General features: G+C 35.2%; 3 protein-coding genes across 4 annotated transcripts in view; all 3 read left to right on the top strand.

Moving 5' to 3' along the window:
• The first annotated feature begins 259 nt into the window (after positions 1 to 259).
• LOC124629733 (WW domain-containing oxidoreductase-like) lies at positions 260 to 3,161 on the top strand. Its single transcript, XM_047163260.1, has 7 exons — positions 260 to 573; positions 646 to 883; positions 1,130 to 1,398; positions 1,746 to 1,925; positions 2,158 to 2,272; positions 2,393 to 2,533; positions 2,672 to 3,161. Exons 1-7 carry the CDS (start codon positions 485 to 487, stop codon positions 2,939 to 2,941), a joined length of 1,302 nt encoding a protein of 433 aa, XP_047019216.1. The 5' UTR covers positions 260 to 484; the 3' UTR covers positions 2,942 to 3,161.
• A 133-nt stretch (positions 3,162 to 3,294) lies between these two features.
• Positions 3,295 to 5,088, top strand: LOC124629732. Its single transcript, XM_047163259.1, has 2 exons — positions 3,295 to 3,606; positions 3,772 to 5,088. The coding sequence occupies exons 1-2, from the start codon at positions 3,405 to 3,407 to the stop codon at positions 4,986 to 4,988; spliced, it is 1,419 nt and encodes a 472-aa protein (XP_047019215.1). The 5' UTR covers positions 3,295 to 3,404; the 3' UTR covers positions 4,989 to 5,088.
• A 2,079-nt stretch (positions 5,089 to 7,167) lies between these two features.
• LOC124629563 overlaps positions 7,168 to 12,091 on the top strand; it is a 61,883-nt gene continuing 56,959 nt past the window's right edge. For both annotated transcript variants that reach the window (XM_047163007.1, XM_047163006.1), the window contains exon 1: positions 7,168 to 7,562. In XM_047163007.1, the coding sequence (XP_047018963.1) occupies positions 7,497 to 7,562 (66 nt within the window). In that variant the 5' untranslated portion in view covers positions 7,168 to 7,496. The remainder of the gene's footprint in view (positions 7,563 to 12,091) is intronic.

Here is a 12,091-nt window from a genome sequence, read left to right as displayed (position 1 = left end):
AATTTCCGTTGCCTCTTAACTTACTCCTGTCCAGAATAGCTCCAGGCGCTATTGATGTCTATCCATCGAAATAATATTAAATTATAAACTGTGGCCTATTTATTTAGACCACTGTTTGTATAGTTGTGGTATATATGTTATTCGTTGTTTTTAAATATGTCAGAGACGGTGTAATTCGTTTTATGTTACTAACATATTGTTATTATTTATATATGTAAATGTATTTCTGTTTGTTTCAGTGCCGTCCTACTAACACGATAAGTTACACAAGTTTGACTTCAAGATCAATTTAATTTTATCCTTTGCCAATCACAAGCACTACTTGCTTCTCATCCCACTTGTCATTGGCAGAATCGTCGACGTATGGATCAACATGGATTGCCATAAATAAAAATAGAATAGAATAGAGTTGAGATAATTGATGACCATCTCATTGTTTAACCAATTTGTCGTCTCAGACACAAATTAACTTTGAATTTATAACATGCATAACATAGACTCTGATAGTGAAGATGAGTTACCCTCAGGATGGGAGCAGAAATCAACAGAAGACGGCAGTGTTTACTTTATAAAGTAAGTAACAACAACCTTTGAATTTCATATCTATTCATGTGATTTTTTTATCATTGTACTATTGAACTTCAGCACTTGTACCAATAAGACACAATGGACACATCCAAGAACTGGTCGGAAGAAGGAAATTCCAAAAGAATTGCCTTTCGGCTGGTCGAAATCTGTGGACGATGAAGGCAAGCCGGTTTATGTTCATAAGGAGACTGGGAACAAAACATACGTGGACCCTAGGTTAGCGTTTGCTACAGATGCAAAGGAACATGTGCATGACTTTAGACAGAGATTTGATGCTTCCTCCACTGCTTTTCAGGTCAGTTCTGAACGATTAAATAATTTATTCAATTTTTTCATCAAACATCAAGTCAAGGCAGCATAATAAATTCCCATCCAGATTTTTTTCTATACTGATGTATTCAAATGTTACATTGAAGGTCGTTTTTTATATCTAGTCAACTTCTACTACTTTAATACATAATAACAATTGTGTAATTATGACAAAAATGCTGAAAACATTTAAATTTGTAGAAGTAAGTATTCAACTATCGTATTTTTTCAGGTGTTACATGGTGTGGATTTATCAGGAAAATATGCTCTTGTAACTGGTTCTAATGCTGGCATTGGCTATGAAACTGCCAAATCACTGGCCAGACACGGCTGCAATGTTCTACTTGCAAATCGCAACATGGAAAGCACACAGCAAGCCATACAGACCATAGTGCAGGAAACCAAAGCTTCGGAGGATGATTTAAAATCTATTCACTTAGATTTAACCTCCTTACTGAGTGTGAAGAAATGTGCTGCAGCTATTAAAACTGTTTTCTCAGAGTAAGTATCAATTTACTATGAAATTATGTGAAACAGATGATTATAGAAATGTTAACAACATTTCTTGGTTTACCTAGGAAAAAAGAGCGTAGACTTAGTAATTGTATTGTAGGTAGATATTTTTAATGACTGGCACATTAACTATTGTACTGCTCAAGCAATAATAAAAGTGTTACTGTTTGATTACAAGGTATTTAGTTGAAGTTAATTGAACTATTAGGTACTACAGTGAGAAAAAAATAAACATTCTATATAAGATTGATTTTAATTTCTACTTAAACCCAGACATTAAGTGCATTGTTTCATTTTTTAAATCATTATTTAATCATGTATATTTTTGTTTTCAGCCACCTTGACATAGTAATACTAAATGCAGGTGTATTTGGCTTACCATATACTGAAACAGGAGATAATATTGAGATTACATGCCAAGTCAATCATCTTAGCCACTTGTACCTGGCTATATTGTTAGAACCTCTTTTGAGGAAAGGCTCTAGAGTTATATTTGTGTCTTCAGAATCACACAGGTATGCATTAATTAGATAACAGTTTGGTCATACTAATTCAAATATTGGCAATTATCACCAGTTAAAAAATGCTCTAAAAGAATGTTTTTCTCTGGAATTAATAAATAATTCTAGTACCTACTTATCAACTATTTAGAAAACATATCAATAAGTTGCTGAAGGGGCTTGTTATCTACTATTCAAAATCTATCATTGCATATCAAAATGTGAATGCGGAATTCTTTATTTTCAGATTTGCTGATCTGAAGAATGTATTTACACTGCAAAATATTGCAATGCCCAAAGATTCCTATAGTACTATGATGGCTTACAACAATTCCAAGTTGTATAATGTTATTACTGCTAAGGTAACTGAATATTTTTTCATTTCATGAATGGTTTCAAACAATATAACCGATTTGTCAAGTTTGTGAAATATATTTTTTAAATAGGGTTTCAGTTTCATTACTTAAAATATTATTTTTCAGGTGCTAAGTGAAGAATGGAGGAACAAAGGCATATGTGTGAATTCTCTTCATCCAGGAAATATGGTGTACACAAACTTAAGCAGATCATGGTGGCTCTTCAGACTAGCATTCTTCTTAGTCAGACCTTTCACTAAATCTATGGTAAGAAATGGCAACACTGTTTTTTTTATTAATGTTGAAATATAAAATGCACTTTTTTTAATTAAGTTAATTTTCAGTTACTTTCATAGCAAACTTAAAGGATTAATACATTTTTAAAATAAATAAAATCTGTTACAGCAACAAGCCGCCGCAACAACAGTCTACGCAGCAACTGCCGCCGAGTTAGAGGGCGTCACTGGCTTATACTTCAACAACTGCTTCTACTGCGAAGAGTCAGCTCTCGCACGTGACAAAAGCTTAGCGCACGAACTATTCGCCATGTCGCTCAAAATGATCGCCGCTAAAGTCGGCGCCGAAGGCCTACAAAAGTACTTAGATAAGTACGTGGGTACACAGCCTGTTGATAAAGGAGAATCCGAAGGAAAACTACAATCTTCGAATACATAATAGTTTTAAAATTTATTTATTAATTCCAATGTGATGATATTAACTTGTACATATCTTTTAATTAAAGCATTTAAAGCGCATGCAGTAATATGTTAACTTTGTATTTGTATACTTAACTGAACTTTTGACACAAAATGTTGAATGAAATAAGAATACCTTACTTATAAACGAATGTAAAAAGTATTATAATTTATAAAAGGTGTAAAGATTTGAACGAAAATGTGTTTTTTTATTCAAAACCTACCTCGTAGATTTAATATATCATAAAATCGTTATTGTTAAATCTAAGTGCTGTAGTATGCTTCATTCAATGAGGGTTTTCTAAAATGGCGTCCACGAGGTGCACCCGCCGAGGCGTCAGGTCCAGGTACCTGTCAAAACACATACACGATTTATATTTTTCGATAATTTTTTTGGTTTATTTATTCTTAAAAACGTTACAAACGAAATATTGTTTTCCAAAATGCCACAGTGTTGTGCAGTGCCTATGTGTGCAAATAAAAAAGGAGGACATAAGTTCCCTACAAAAGATAAAAGCCGATTAAAACAGTGGCTTGTAGCCATTCGAAGAGATAAATTTACTCCAACGAAAAATAGCCTCGTTTGCAAAAGCCACTTCACAGAGGACGATTACCAGCTACCGAAGGACTCAGTATTAGAAAAACGTAAGAATATGTTGTACTTATTTATAATGATAAACTTTAGTTAAGTCACCTTGATTATGTCTGTGCGCGACTAACCTTCAATGATGTAGTGCAAACGTTTTTTAGTACTTGCCTTATCAAAAATTACTTCATTAAAACATTATATTTATTGAATTATTATTTCAGCCAGACCTGTGTTGAAAAAATGTGCAGTGCCAAGTCGATTCCCATGGAATGAAGAAAATTCTAGCTTGCATCAAAAAAAGAAGGAGCGACATCAAAGGCGTTCGGCGCGAAATAAAAGGAAAATTAGTGTCCAAGTACACATAAACAATGAAAAAGAGAAGGATGACACCTTCCTCATGGAAACTACAAACTTTTGCGAAGTAGAAATTGAATTCGAGAAGAAACAGAAAGATATTGGTATCCAATGTGATTTATATGGAAGTGATAATCTCAAAACATTTAAAGAATGTCCTCCAAATGAAAACAAAAAAAAAAAATCTTCAATTGCAAATGTGCTGGATATAACCAATGCGGCCGAAGTACAGTTTTATACTGGTTTCCAAGATTATGAACATATCAAATTCATATTTAGTATTTTTGGAGATGAAGTAAATTGTTTAAAATACTATCCTCAACTGAAAACATTGAAGGTGCCGTTTCTAAACCCTTGTGATCAATTCCTTCTAGTGTTAATTAAATTACGCCGGAACATGCTATTTACAGAACTCGCCTTTCGATCGAAGATTGATAAAACGGTACTAAGTAACATTTTTATAACATGGATCAATTACTTATATTGTAAATTGAAAGAGTTAAATGTTTGGGTGCCAAAACAATGCCTAGATAAAAATATGAAATACTATGGCAAGATTAATCCATGCACTGTGATAGTAGATTGCACGGAAATAAAAATAGAGAAGCCCAAAAATCCACTTACACAACAACTTACATATTCCACTTACAAATCAGCAAATACTCTAAAAGTTTTAGTTGGGATTTCAGCATCAGGCTGCGTTACATTTGTGTCCGATGCATATGGTGGATCTACGAGTGATCGTGAATTGTTTGAAAAATGTGGACTTATTGATAAACTTGAACCTAATGATATCATTCTTAGTGACCGTGGCTTTAATGTGCAAGACCTAGTGTGCGATAAAGATGTTACAGTTAATGTGCCAGAATTTTTAAAAAATACTGATGGACAATTTGAGACTTCTCAACTGACAAGGTCAAAAAAAATATCTTCAGAAAGGATACACGTTGAAAGGGTCATTGGTTTGGCTAAAACTTTTAAGATCTTAAGCGGCAAGTTGGATTCAAAATTGGTGCCTTTAGCAGATAGAATAATATTTGTATGTTTTATGTTAACCAATTTCAAAAATAATATTATAAAGTAAAACATGTTTTTTTCAATTTTATTTTATTTGATGTCGCTTTTACCAGTACTGTATTAAACATACTTTGTTAAATAATAAATAACAAAAATACAAAATTAAACTTTGTTCTAATTTCTATCACATAGAATCTTACAATATACTATAAAAATATATTAACAATCATACATATTTTTTGCTATCTTTGGCAACATAAATTGAAAAAAGAAAGCTTTTACTCGAGGGATTATAATATTTTGTATAAATGAATCATTTTTTTTAACATTTATTATTTTTTCATCAACATTAGTCCATATAAATAAATCACAACAATCTCTTCCTGTGACAAGTAACTGCGTTTGGATTTGGTAATAATAGTTGCTTGTTTCTTTCAGTTGCAAATACCTACTCCGAATCGCGCTCTAAATGGAAATAATTGTTGGATCCAATCATTTCATCCTTTATGGAATATGGACATTTAACTTCTAAAATTTTGTTATCTCCAATTAATCCATCAGGAGGAGCGCCAATGAAAGGGTACTGCACAGAAACATATAAACCACAGCGTTCTACTTTTTTTCCAGTTTTCCCCTCATATGCTTCAATTGCTGTGGTTTCCATAGACTTGCCCCATTCTAAGGCCGTGCTTACTATTTTCTTATTACATATAAGGCTTTGTGCATACTTTTCTTGGTCCTTTTTAGCAGTAAATTTACAAACCTCACCGACTCTTGAAGCAGTCACTCGAAAAGATCGTTCTGTATACCATAACTTTGACTTCGTCTGATTTTTAGTTTTCTTTTCAATTTCCTTTGCTGAGTCAGTAGTTACCTGTTAGGGGCAAAGGTTAAGGAAAGTATGAAGGTATAAACTTAAACAAACATCTATAATCCCTATGCTAGTGCAATCAATTTTGATGATTAAGATGTACAGAGATAGAGTTGACCTTGAGAAAGTACAGAGGAAAATTATATTTTACTAGCTTTTGCCCGCGACTTCGTTCGCATGACATAGTGACTTCCGGCATATTTTTGGTTTGACCAATAGATGGCGCTATATGTCCGTAATAAATTTTATTTTTTATTTTTATATATTTTTTTTGAAATAAAAATTATCCTATGTCCTTTCTTAAGTTCCAAACTATGTCTGTACCAAATTTCACACAAATCGGTTCAGTAGTTTAGGCGTGATGAAAAGACAGACAGACAGACAGAGTTACTTTCACATTTATAATATTAGTTAGGATTTACAAATAACTTTTTACAATATCTTATCTTAATAATAAATATATATACAACATACAACTAACTTATATACACTAAAAACAATTAAAAAATGGCATCAAAAAACTCCTCATCGCTGCCCACCGGGAGTGTACCCAAGAGGCTGGCAGCATTGCACCTTCCTAGCTCGGCGCGATGTGCTGGTTCCGCTGCTGCGGCTGCAGAGAACCTCAAACGGCACAAATATAGCACCCTGGTTGGTAACTATCTATACCTTTGAGCCGTTTGGGGTTGAAACCCTCGGGCCGTGGGATCCAAGTGCTCATCTGCTTTTTAAAGATCTGTCAAAGCGACTTGCTGACACTTCAAGTGACCCAAAGGCTGGTTTTTATTTTGGTCAAAAATTAAGCATTGCCATCCAACGTGGCAGTACGATAGTTTTTATCCCGGACTTTTGAAGAATTCTCTTGGAAACGCGATATAATCAAACTCTACGCGGGCGGAAGCTAGTATAAAATAAAACAACACGCACCAAAGTGAAAAGTGATTTATCGACACAAAGGATATTATGTAGGAGGGTAGGATTAACGCAAGCTGGTCAAATGTCCTGGCTTTTATAATAAGGTAAGTGAGTTATGTAAAGTTCCAGTACACTAATTGACATCGATTAGTTTGAAGCGTGGGTGATTACCTGCTGAGATACTTATTTTTTGTGTAATGTGTGTCTGTGTACGAGTACGAGCATACTAGCTTAAGTCTGTTCACACGAAAGCACAATTTGTTTTCTCGTACATTTTTTAACTAAGAAGACTACTGTTCAACAAGTGTGCGCCCAATTACAAACAATTTATTAAATTCAATTTATTAAATTTATATTTAAATCTATTATTTCTATATCAATGCTCAAATCATAAATATTATCAGTGTGAAGGGCCTTTATACTTTATGTTATCTGTGAATCTAAACATGGCGACTTTGACACATTTTTATGTGTCAAGGTAAATTGTCAAGAAGTACCTTAGTGAAATATAATAATTTTGTTTTATTAATATTAGAAAAATCCGTGTTACTTATTAAATTAACGATACATTTCCATTGTACATATTAAATACTGGAAAACCATAAATTAGAATGAACGCTGATAAATAGTTGAATAAAATGATGCTAGTTCGGACGCTCCTAACGGTCATTGAATTTCCTTTAAATCATAGAAAATGTTTTGAGAATAATCAAATTAAGTAATGTTGTTGTTTAAAATGGTTGTGTGTGTACCAAAAACTTTAAAAAGTTAGTGATTGCCAACATCAAGATGGGGGATAAGATTAACGGAGAATATTTCGAGCCTGGGGCCACAGCCTTCAATTATAATAATGTGGTAAGTAATCACTATTGCTTCACTTTTACCTTAAAGACTGGAAACATTATTGCAGGAATATACTTTCAGCTGTGAATTCCGAACAAAACATGTTGAATACTATTCTCAAATGTGACTTCATTTGAAATAAAAAATCAACAATGAAACTTGTTTCCACTTCAATTATACTTAGTGCTCACTTGAATGTCTAAATTAACCTTGGAATAATGTGTAACTTGCTGAAACAAAGATATTTGAATTGGTGGGTACTGAGCATCCTTAAAGTTGTAATGTACCTTTCTAGAAGCTGCACTACCCCCAAGGTAGTTTTTATTGTTAGTGCATCACTACAGCACACTTATTTTATTTTAAAAATAAAATATATGGCAATATTTAGGAAGGATGTATTATTATTTTCATGGATTAAAATAATGTCAGTATAATTATTTGGTTTTCATGAAAGATTTTCTTCTATCTAGCTAGTATGATAGGTTACACTCATTGATTTTACCAATGTCTTAGATGAGATCTGATTTTTGTTATGAAATTAAATTGTTCAACCTTCACACCAGTCGGGGGTGTAATCTTTTGCGTTGATTCTTGTTAGTATCAGATAATCATGATATGATCAAGTTTCAAATATACTGTAATAATATACAAATCATTATAATGGCAAGGTAACTTCAAGGTGCACAAACAAGATATCGCTACAGCGAGCAATAACATTGAAAGCAGAATTAGCTAAGCCTACTGTTTATCAGGAAATAGTAAAATAGCATAAATATAAAATTACCTTGTATACTTACCCATGTAAAATGTGTAAATATTTTGTTTTTATTGCCTTGAGTAAGTATTATCCGTCATAAACTTTTATAGTACTACTTTTACCTTATTTTAGCACATAATATTGGCTCTAAGGTGCTGGGCTGTGTATGAAGTATTTGCTCAAATCAGAATCCATGGAATAACACTATGGTTGCTGAGTAATATATGTTGCACGGCAGTACCATTAAATCTTAGTAAAAAAAACATCTGTTCATGTCACAACAAAGATTTGTGTAATAAATTGCCAGTTTGTTAGGCTTTAAAAACTGAACACTATAGAAAAACAACTATTAAAAATGGGGCCAAGAGTTTAAAATCCTCTGTCAATTGGGATCATTGTCAGATAAGAGCTGTTTATTTATTTTGATACATACCTACTTAAATGACAATAATAAAATTATGTCTTTTAATCTATGGATACTTCTACACTTTATAAGTGGGGCAAAATTCTCTCTTTGTCCTCTTAAGGCTCTGAAACTACTAAACAGATTTGAAAAATTATCTAACCTTTGGGTAGATAGACTATTCCCGAGAGAAAGGCCATGGAAAGTGTGTTTCCAGAGAACTGCAGATCTAGTTAATATATGGGTCATTCTAAGTTAAGAGGTAATTCGTTGTATGAAATGGCGGCACGAGTTTTTTTTTATATATTTTTACTTAAGTATACATTTTTAAATGTAAACGGCTACGTTGAAAACGTTTACAAAGGGGCCAGTCAATTTTTTGGGTTTATCTCGTTTTATAAGTGACCAGGGGAAATACACAATACAGGGGAGAGACAAGGTGTACAGGGGAAGATACTTCATGAACAGGGAAGAGATAAAAAATATAACAAGGTTAATTTTAAGAATCATCTTTATTTATTTTAATTATGAATTATTTATAATCAGACTTTTCATTTCTTAGCAGTCTTATGTGCTAGGTACAAAACATGAAAAACAATAATAAAAAGAAACAAAAACAAAAAATTCTCTTTTGAATAACAGTAACTTGAAATATGGAGAGAAAAAGCAAAAATTCGTAGAAGACGTTTAGCACTCCAAGATATAAGTAATGCTTTTGTAACACCACCATGTTCAGATAATGAAGGCCCACCGCCTCCTCAAAATATAAACAGGCGAACGCAGGCAGCACAGCAAAAGTCAACTTTTTTTTAACGACGTCAAAAAGCATCAAAAGTCGCAGGCCTTTTATGTGCCAGGGCCGCGGTATCTCTTTTGAACAACCCGCAGCCCTGGCAGGCCTTGGCCCTACTGGGCCCCGCTGGGGATGCTGACATCCCTTTGAGGAGCGCGTGGAACAACGCGCGCCGCCGACACGGGTCTGTTGTCTAAAAATAGACATGAGCGATGAGCCACCGGAACTCACCGCTCACAGACCTACGCCTACGGTGGCCGGGAGTCGTCTCGCGACACCCGGCGCCCGTGGTGTCTACCTGCTCCAGCGCGGCGGCCGGGATGAGAGGTGCGAAACAGTCATGCTCGAGAAGGAGGCGACGGCATCCCATTCCCTCTCGCCCCGGACCATGGCCTGAACCAGGGCCGGACGCGAGAGGTCGCCGCCGCCTAAAGCCTCGACGAGGACCCGGCGGTGCCCTTCCCACGCAGGGCACTCCTGGACTGTATGGTCCACCGTGTCCTCGGAGCTGTCCGCACAGTGGTGACACCCAGGCGCCTCCTCACGACCGATTCGATGCAGGTACCTCTCGAAACAACCGTGTCCAGTGAGGACCTGCGTCATGCGGTACGTGAGGGCGCCGTGACTCCTCCCGAGCCACTCCTCAAAGAGGGGACTTACCGCCACTATGGTGGCGTGCCCTGCACTGGGTTGCGACAGTCGTTCCCTCCAGGCCACCATGAGATCGCGCCGGAGCTCCGCCCGCTGCTCGACAACTTGCCGCGGCAACGGAGTTCCCTCCCGGCCCTCCTGAGCCTCCTCGCGCCAGTAGTACAGGCGCAAGAAGACTCTCGCCTCCAGATCCCACGGTGGCAGTCTGGCAGTAGGCCAGCTGCTTCGCGGGAGATCGTGCAGCAAAAGTCCACTCGAGCAAGAAAAGCAAGAAACCTGAAAATAAAAAAACAAGCGGAAGAAATAGATCCACTTAAATCTGTGCAGTCCAACGCTACAAAAAAAAACAAGTACAACGATGAAATACTTATCCGGGTCATTTTTAATTCTTTGATATCGTAATCGTTTGCTATCCTCTTCTTTTCAAGCCATTTTTCTGTAAATAAAACGTAATATTGTATTGTAAAGCTAAAATAAGCATAACGCCAAGTAAAGGATTAGAGAAAACTAGAAGTATTAATGGAAACGCGTAAAAATGTATCTCCCCTGGACATTAAGTATCTCCCCTGCCATCAAAAGAGCCAGGGGAAATACGCCAGGGGAGATACATTTTCGATAGAAATCTAAAATAGCCGTAAAAGTATTTCGCGCACGTCATTCACACACAAACATAACAATGTACACACTATTCATAGTAAATATTGAAGTATATGTTAGTATTTTAACAAAAAATTGCAATGTAAAACTTACCAGAGGAAAGACTGCATTCACATAACTCTTCTGCACCCAGCGAGTAGCGTGAACGAAATGGCCGACAATAAAGGCGGCGCAGTTGCTTATGCGCCGTTTGCTGCTAACTTCACGTTACACACTATGCATTCAAGGTCACAACTTCTACAGACTAGGAGAGCAAAACTGATTTTTGAACGAAAACAAAAGACCAGGGGACGAGACACGAAACTCGGTGGACAAATTTCGGTGTTCATATTTTTTTTAAAGAATTGAAATAAAAGCACTTTTACTTGTAAGATACTATTACTAAGTTTACTGTCCCTATAAAATTAAAGAGTTTATAATAATTATTGAATTTTAATACATTCATAATTACTGATTTACAAATAAAGTCGGTTGGGGGACAGACCAGGGGAGAGACATTTTTCATATATTAGAGCTTATTGTGACTTAATTACGTACATTTCTGCAATAAATTTGAGTGACCACATAGGAAACATTTAGTTTTAAGTGATAAATAGGTTATTTGTAAAGTTTATTGAAAAAAAATGTATTTTTTGTTGTTGCCGTCGAAAGTACTTCTTAACTTAGAATGACCCATATACTACGTGTACGTATACTACGTTGAAAAACTAAGGCCCACGTGCACTAATAACATGAACATCTGAAGAAAACTGATGTTTATATTGTCGGTGAACTTCAGCCTTAAACATATTAAAAGAAATGCTTTGATTGAGCGATGTTTTGTCATTGTCAGACTGTTTTGACAGCTGTACTGACTATAATGGAATAAAAACATTAGGTTTGATTATACAATGATATTCTAAGTAAATATTAATCTCAGCTGCATAAGAGTTGCTTAGCGTGCACTGTAATAGTTTACATAACACCAACTTAGATTTCATTAACATGAAGTGATAGCTAGCTCTCAGTGCCCTTTCAAGTATTGACTTGCTTACCCAACACTATCTTATCTGTGGTCACAGCTACTAATGGTCTATTTATTTCTAGAAGTCAGTTTTTGTTATTTTTGGAACATCAGCTTTATTACTGTTCCAATATTGTTATCAATTAATTCATGAATAGCCATTTTAAACAATGGATGGAAAGTTCCTTACTTAAGTATGTTTTACATTCTGAAATTAACTTACTTATTACTTACAACTTGAATCACTAATTTCTAGAGACCATTGAAACGGTTAAAG

Source organism: Helicoverpa zea, chromosome 4, assembly GCF_022581195.2.
Source record: "Helicoverpa zea isolate HzStark_Cry1AcR chromosome 4, ilHelZeax1.1, whole genome shotgun sequence".
NCBI classification, from domain to species: Eukaryota; Metazoa; Arthropoda; class Insecta; order Lepidoptera; family Noctuidae; genus Helicoverpa; species Helicoverpa zea.
The sequence above is the reverse complement of the archived record's forward strand: the minus strand, read 5'-3'. Positions and strand labels throughout refer to the sequence as shown.

Bases quoted from the DNA above. Each gene is read 5' to 3' on its own strand.
- LOC124629733 (XM_047163260.1), top strand. From the start codon at position 485: ATGCATAACATAGACTCTGATAGTGAAGATGAGTTACCCTCAGGATGG. The intron at 1,399-1,745 runs GTAAGTATCAAT...TTTTGTTTTCAG, and splicing joins ATTAAAACTGTTTTCTCAGA to CCACCTTGACATAGTAATAC. The intron at 1,926-2,157 runs GTATGCATTAAT...CTTTATTTTCAG, and splicing joins GTGTCTTCAGAATCACACAG to ATTTGCTGATCTGAAGAATG.
- LOC124629732 (XM_047163259.1), top strand. From the start codon at position 3,405: ATGCCACAGTGTTGTGCAGTGCCTATGTGTGCAAATAAAAAAGGAGGA. The intron at 3,607-3,771 runs GTAAGAATATGT...TTATTATTTCAG, and splicing joins GGACTCAGTATTAGAAAAAC to CCAGACCTGTGTTGAAAAAA.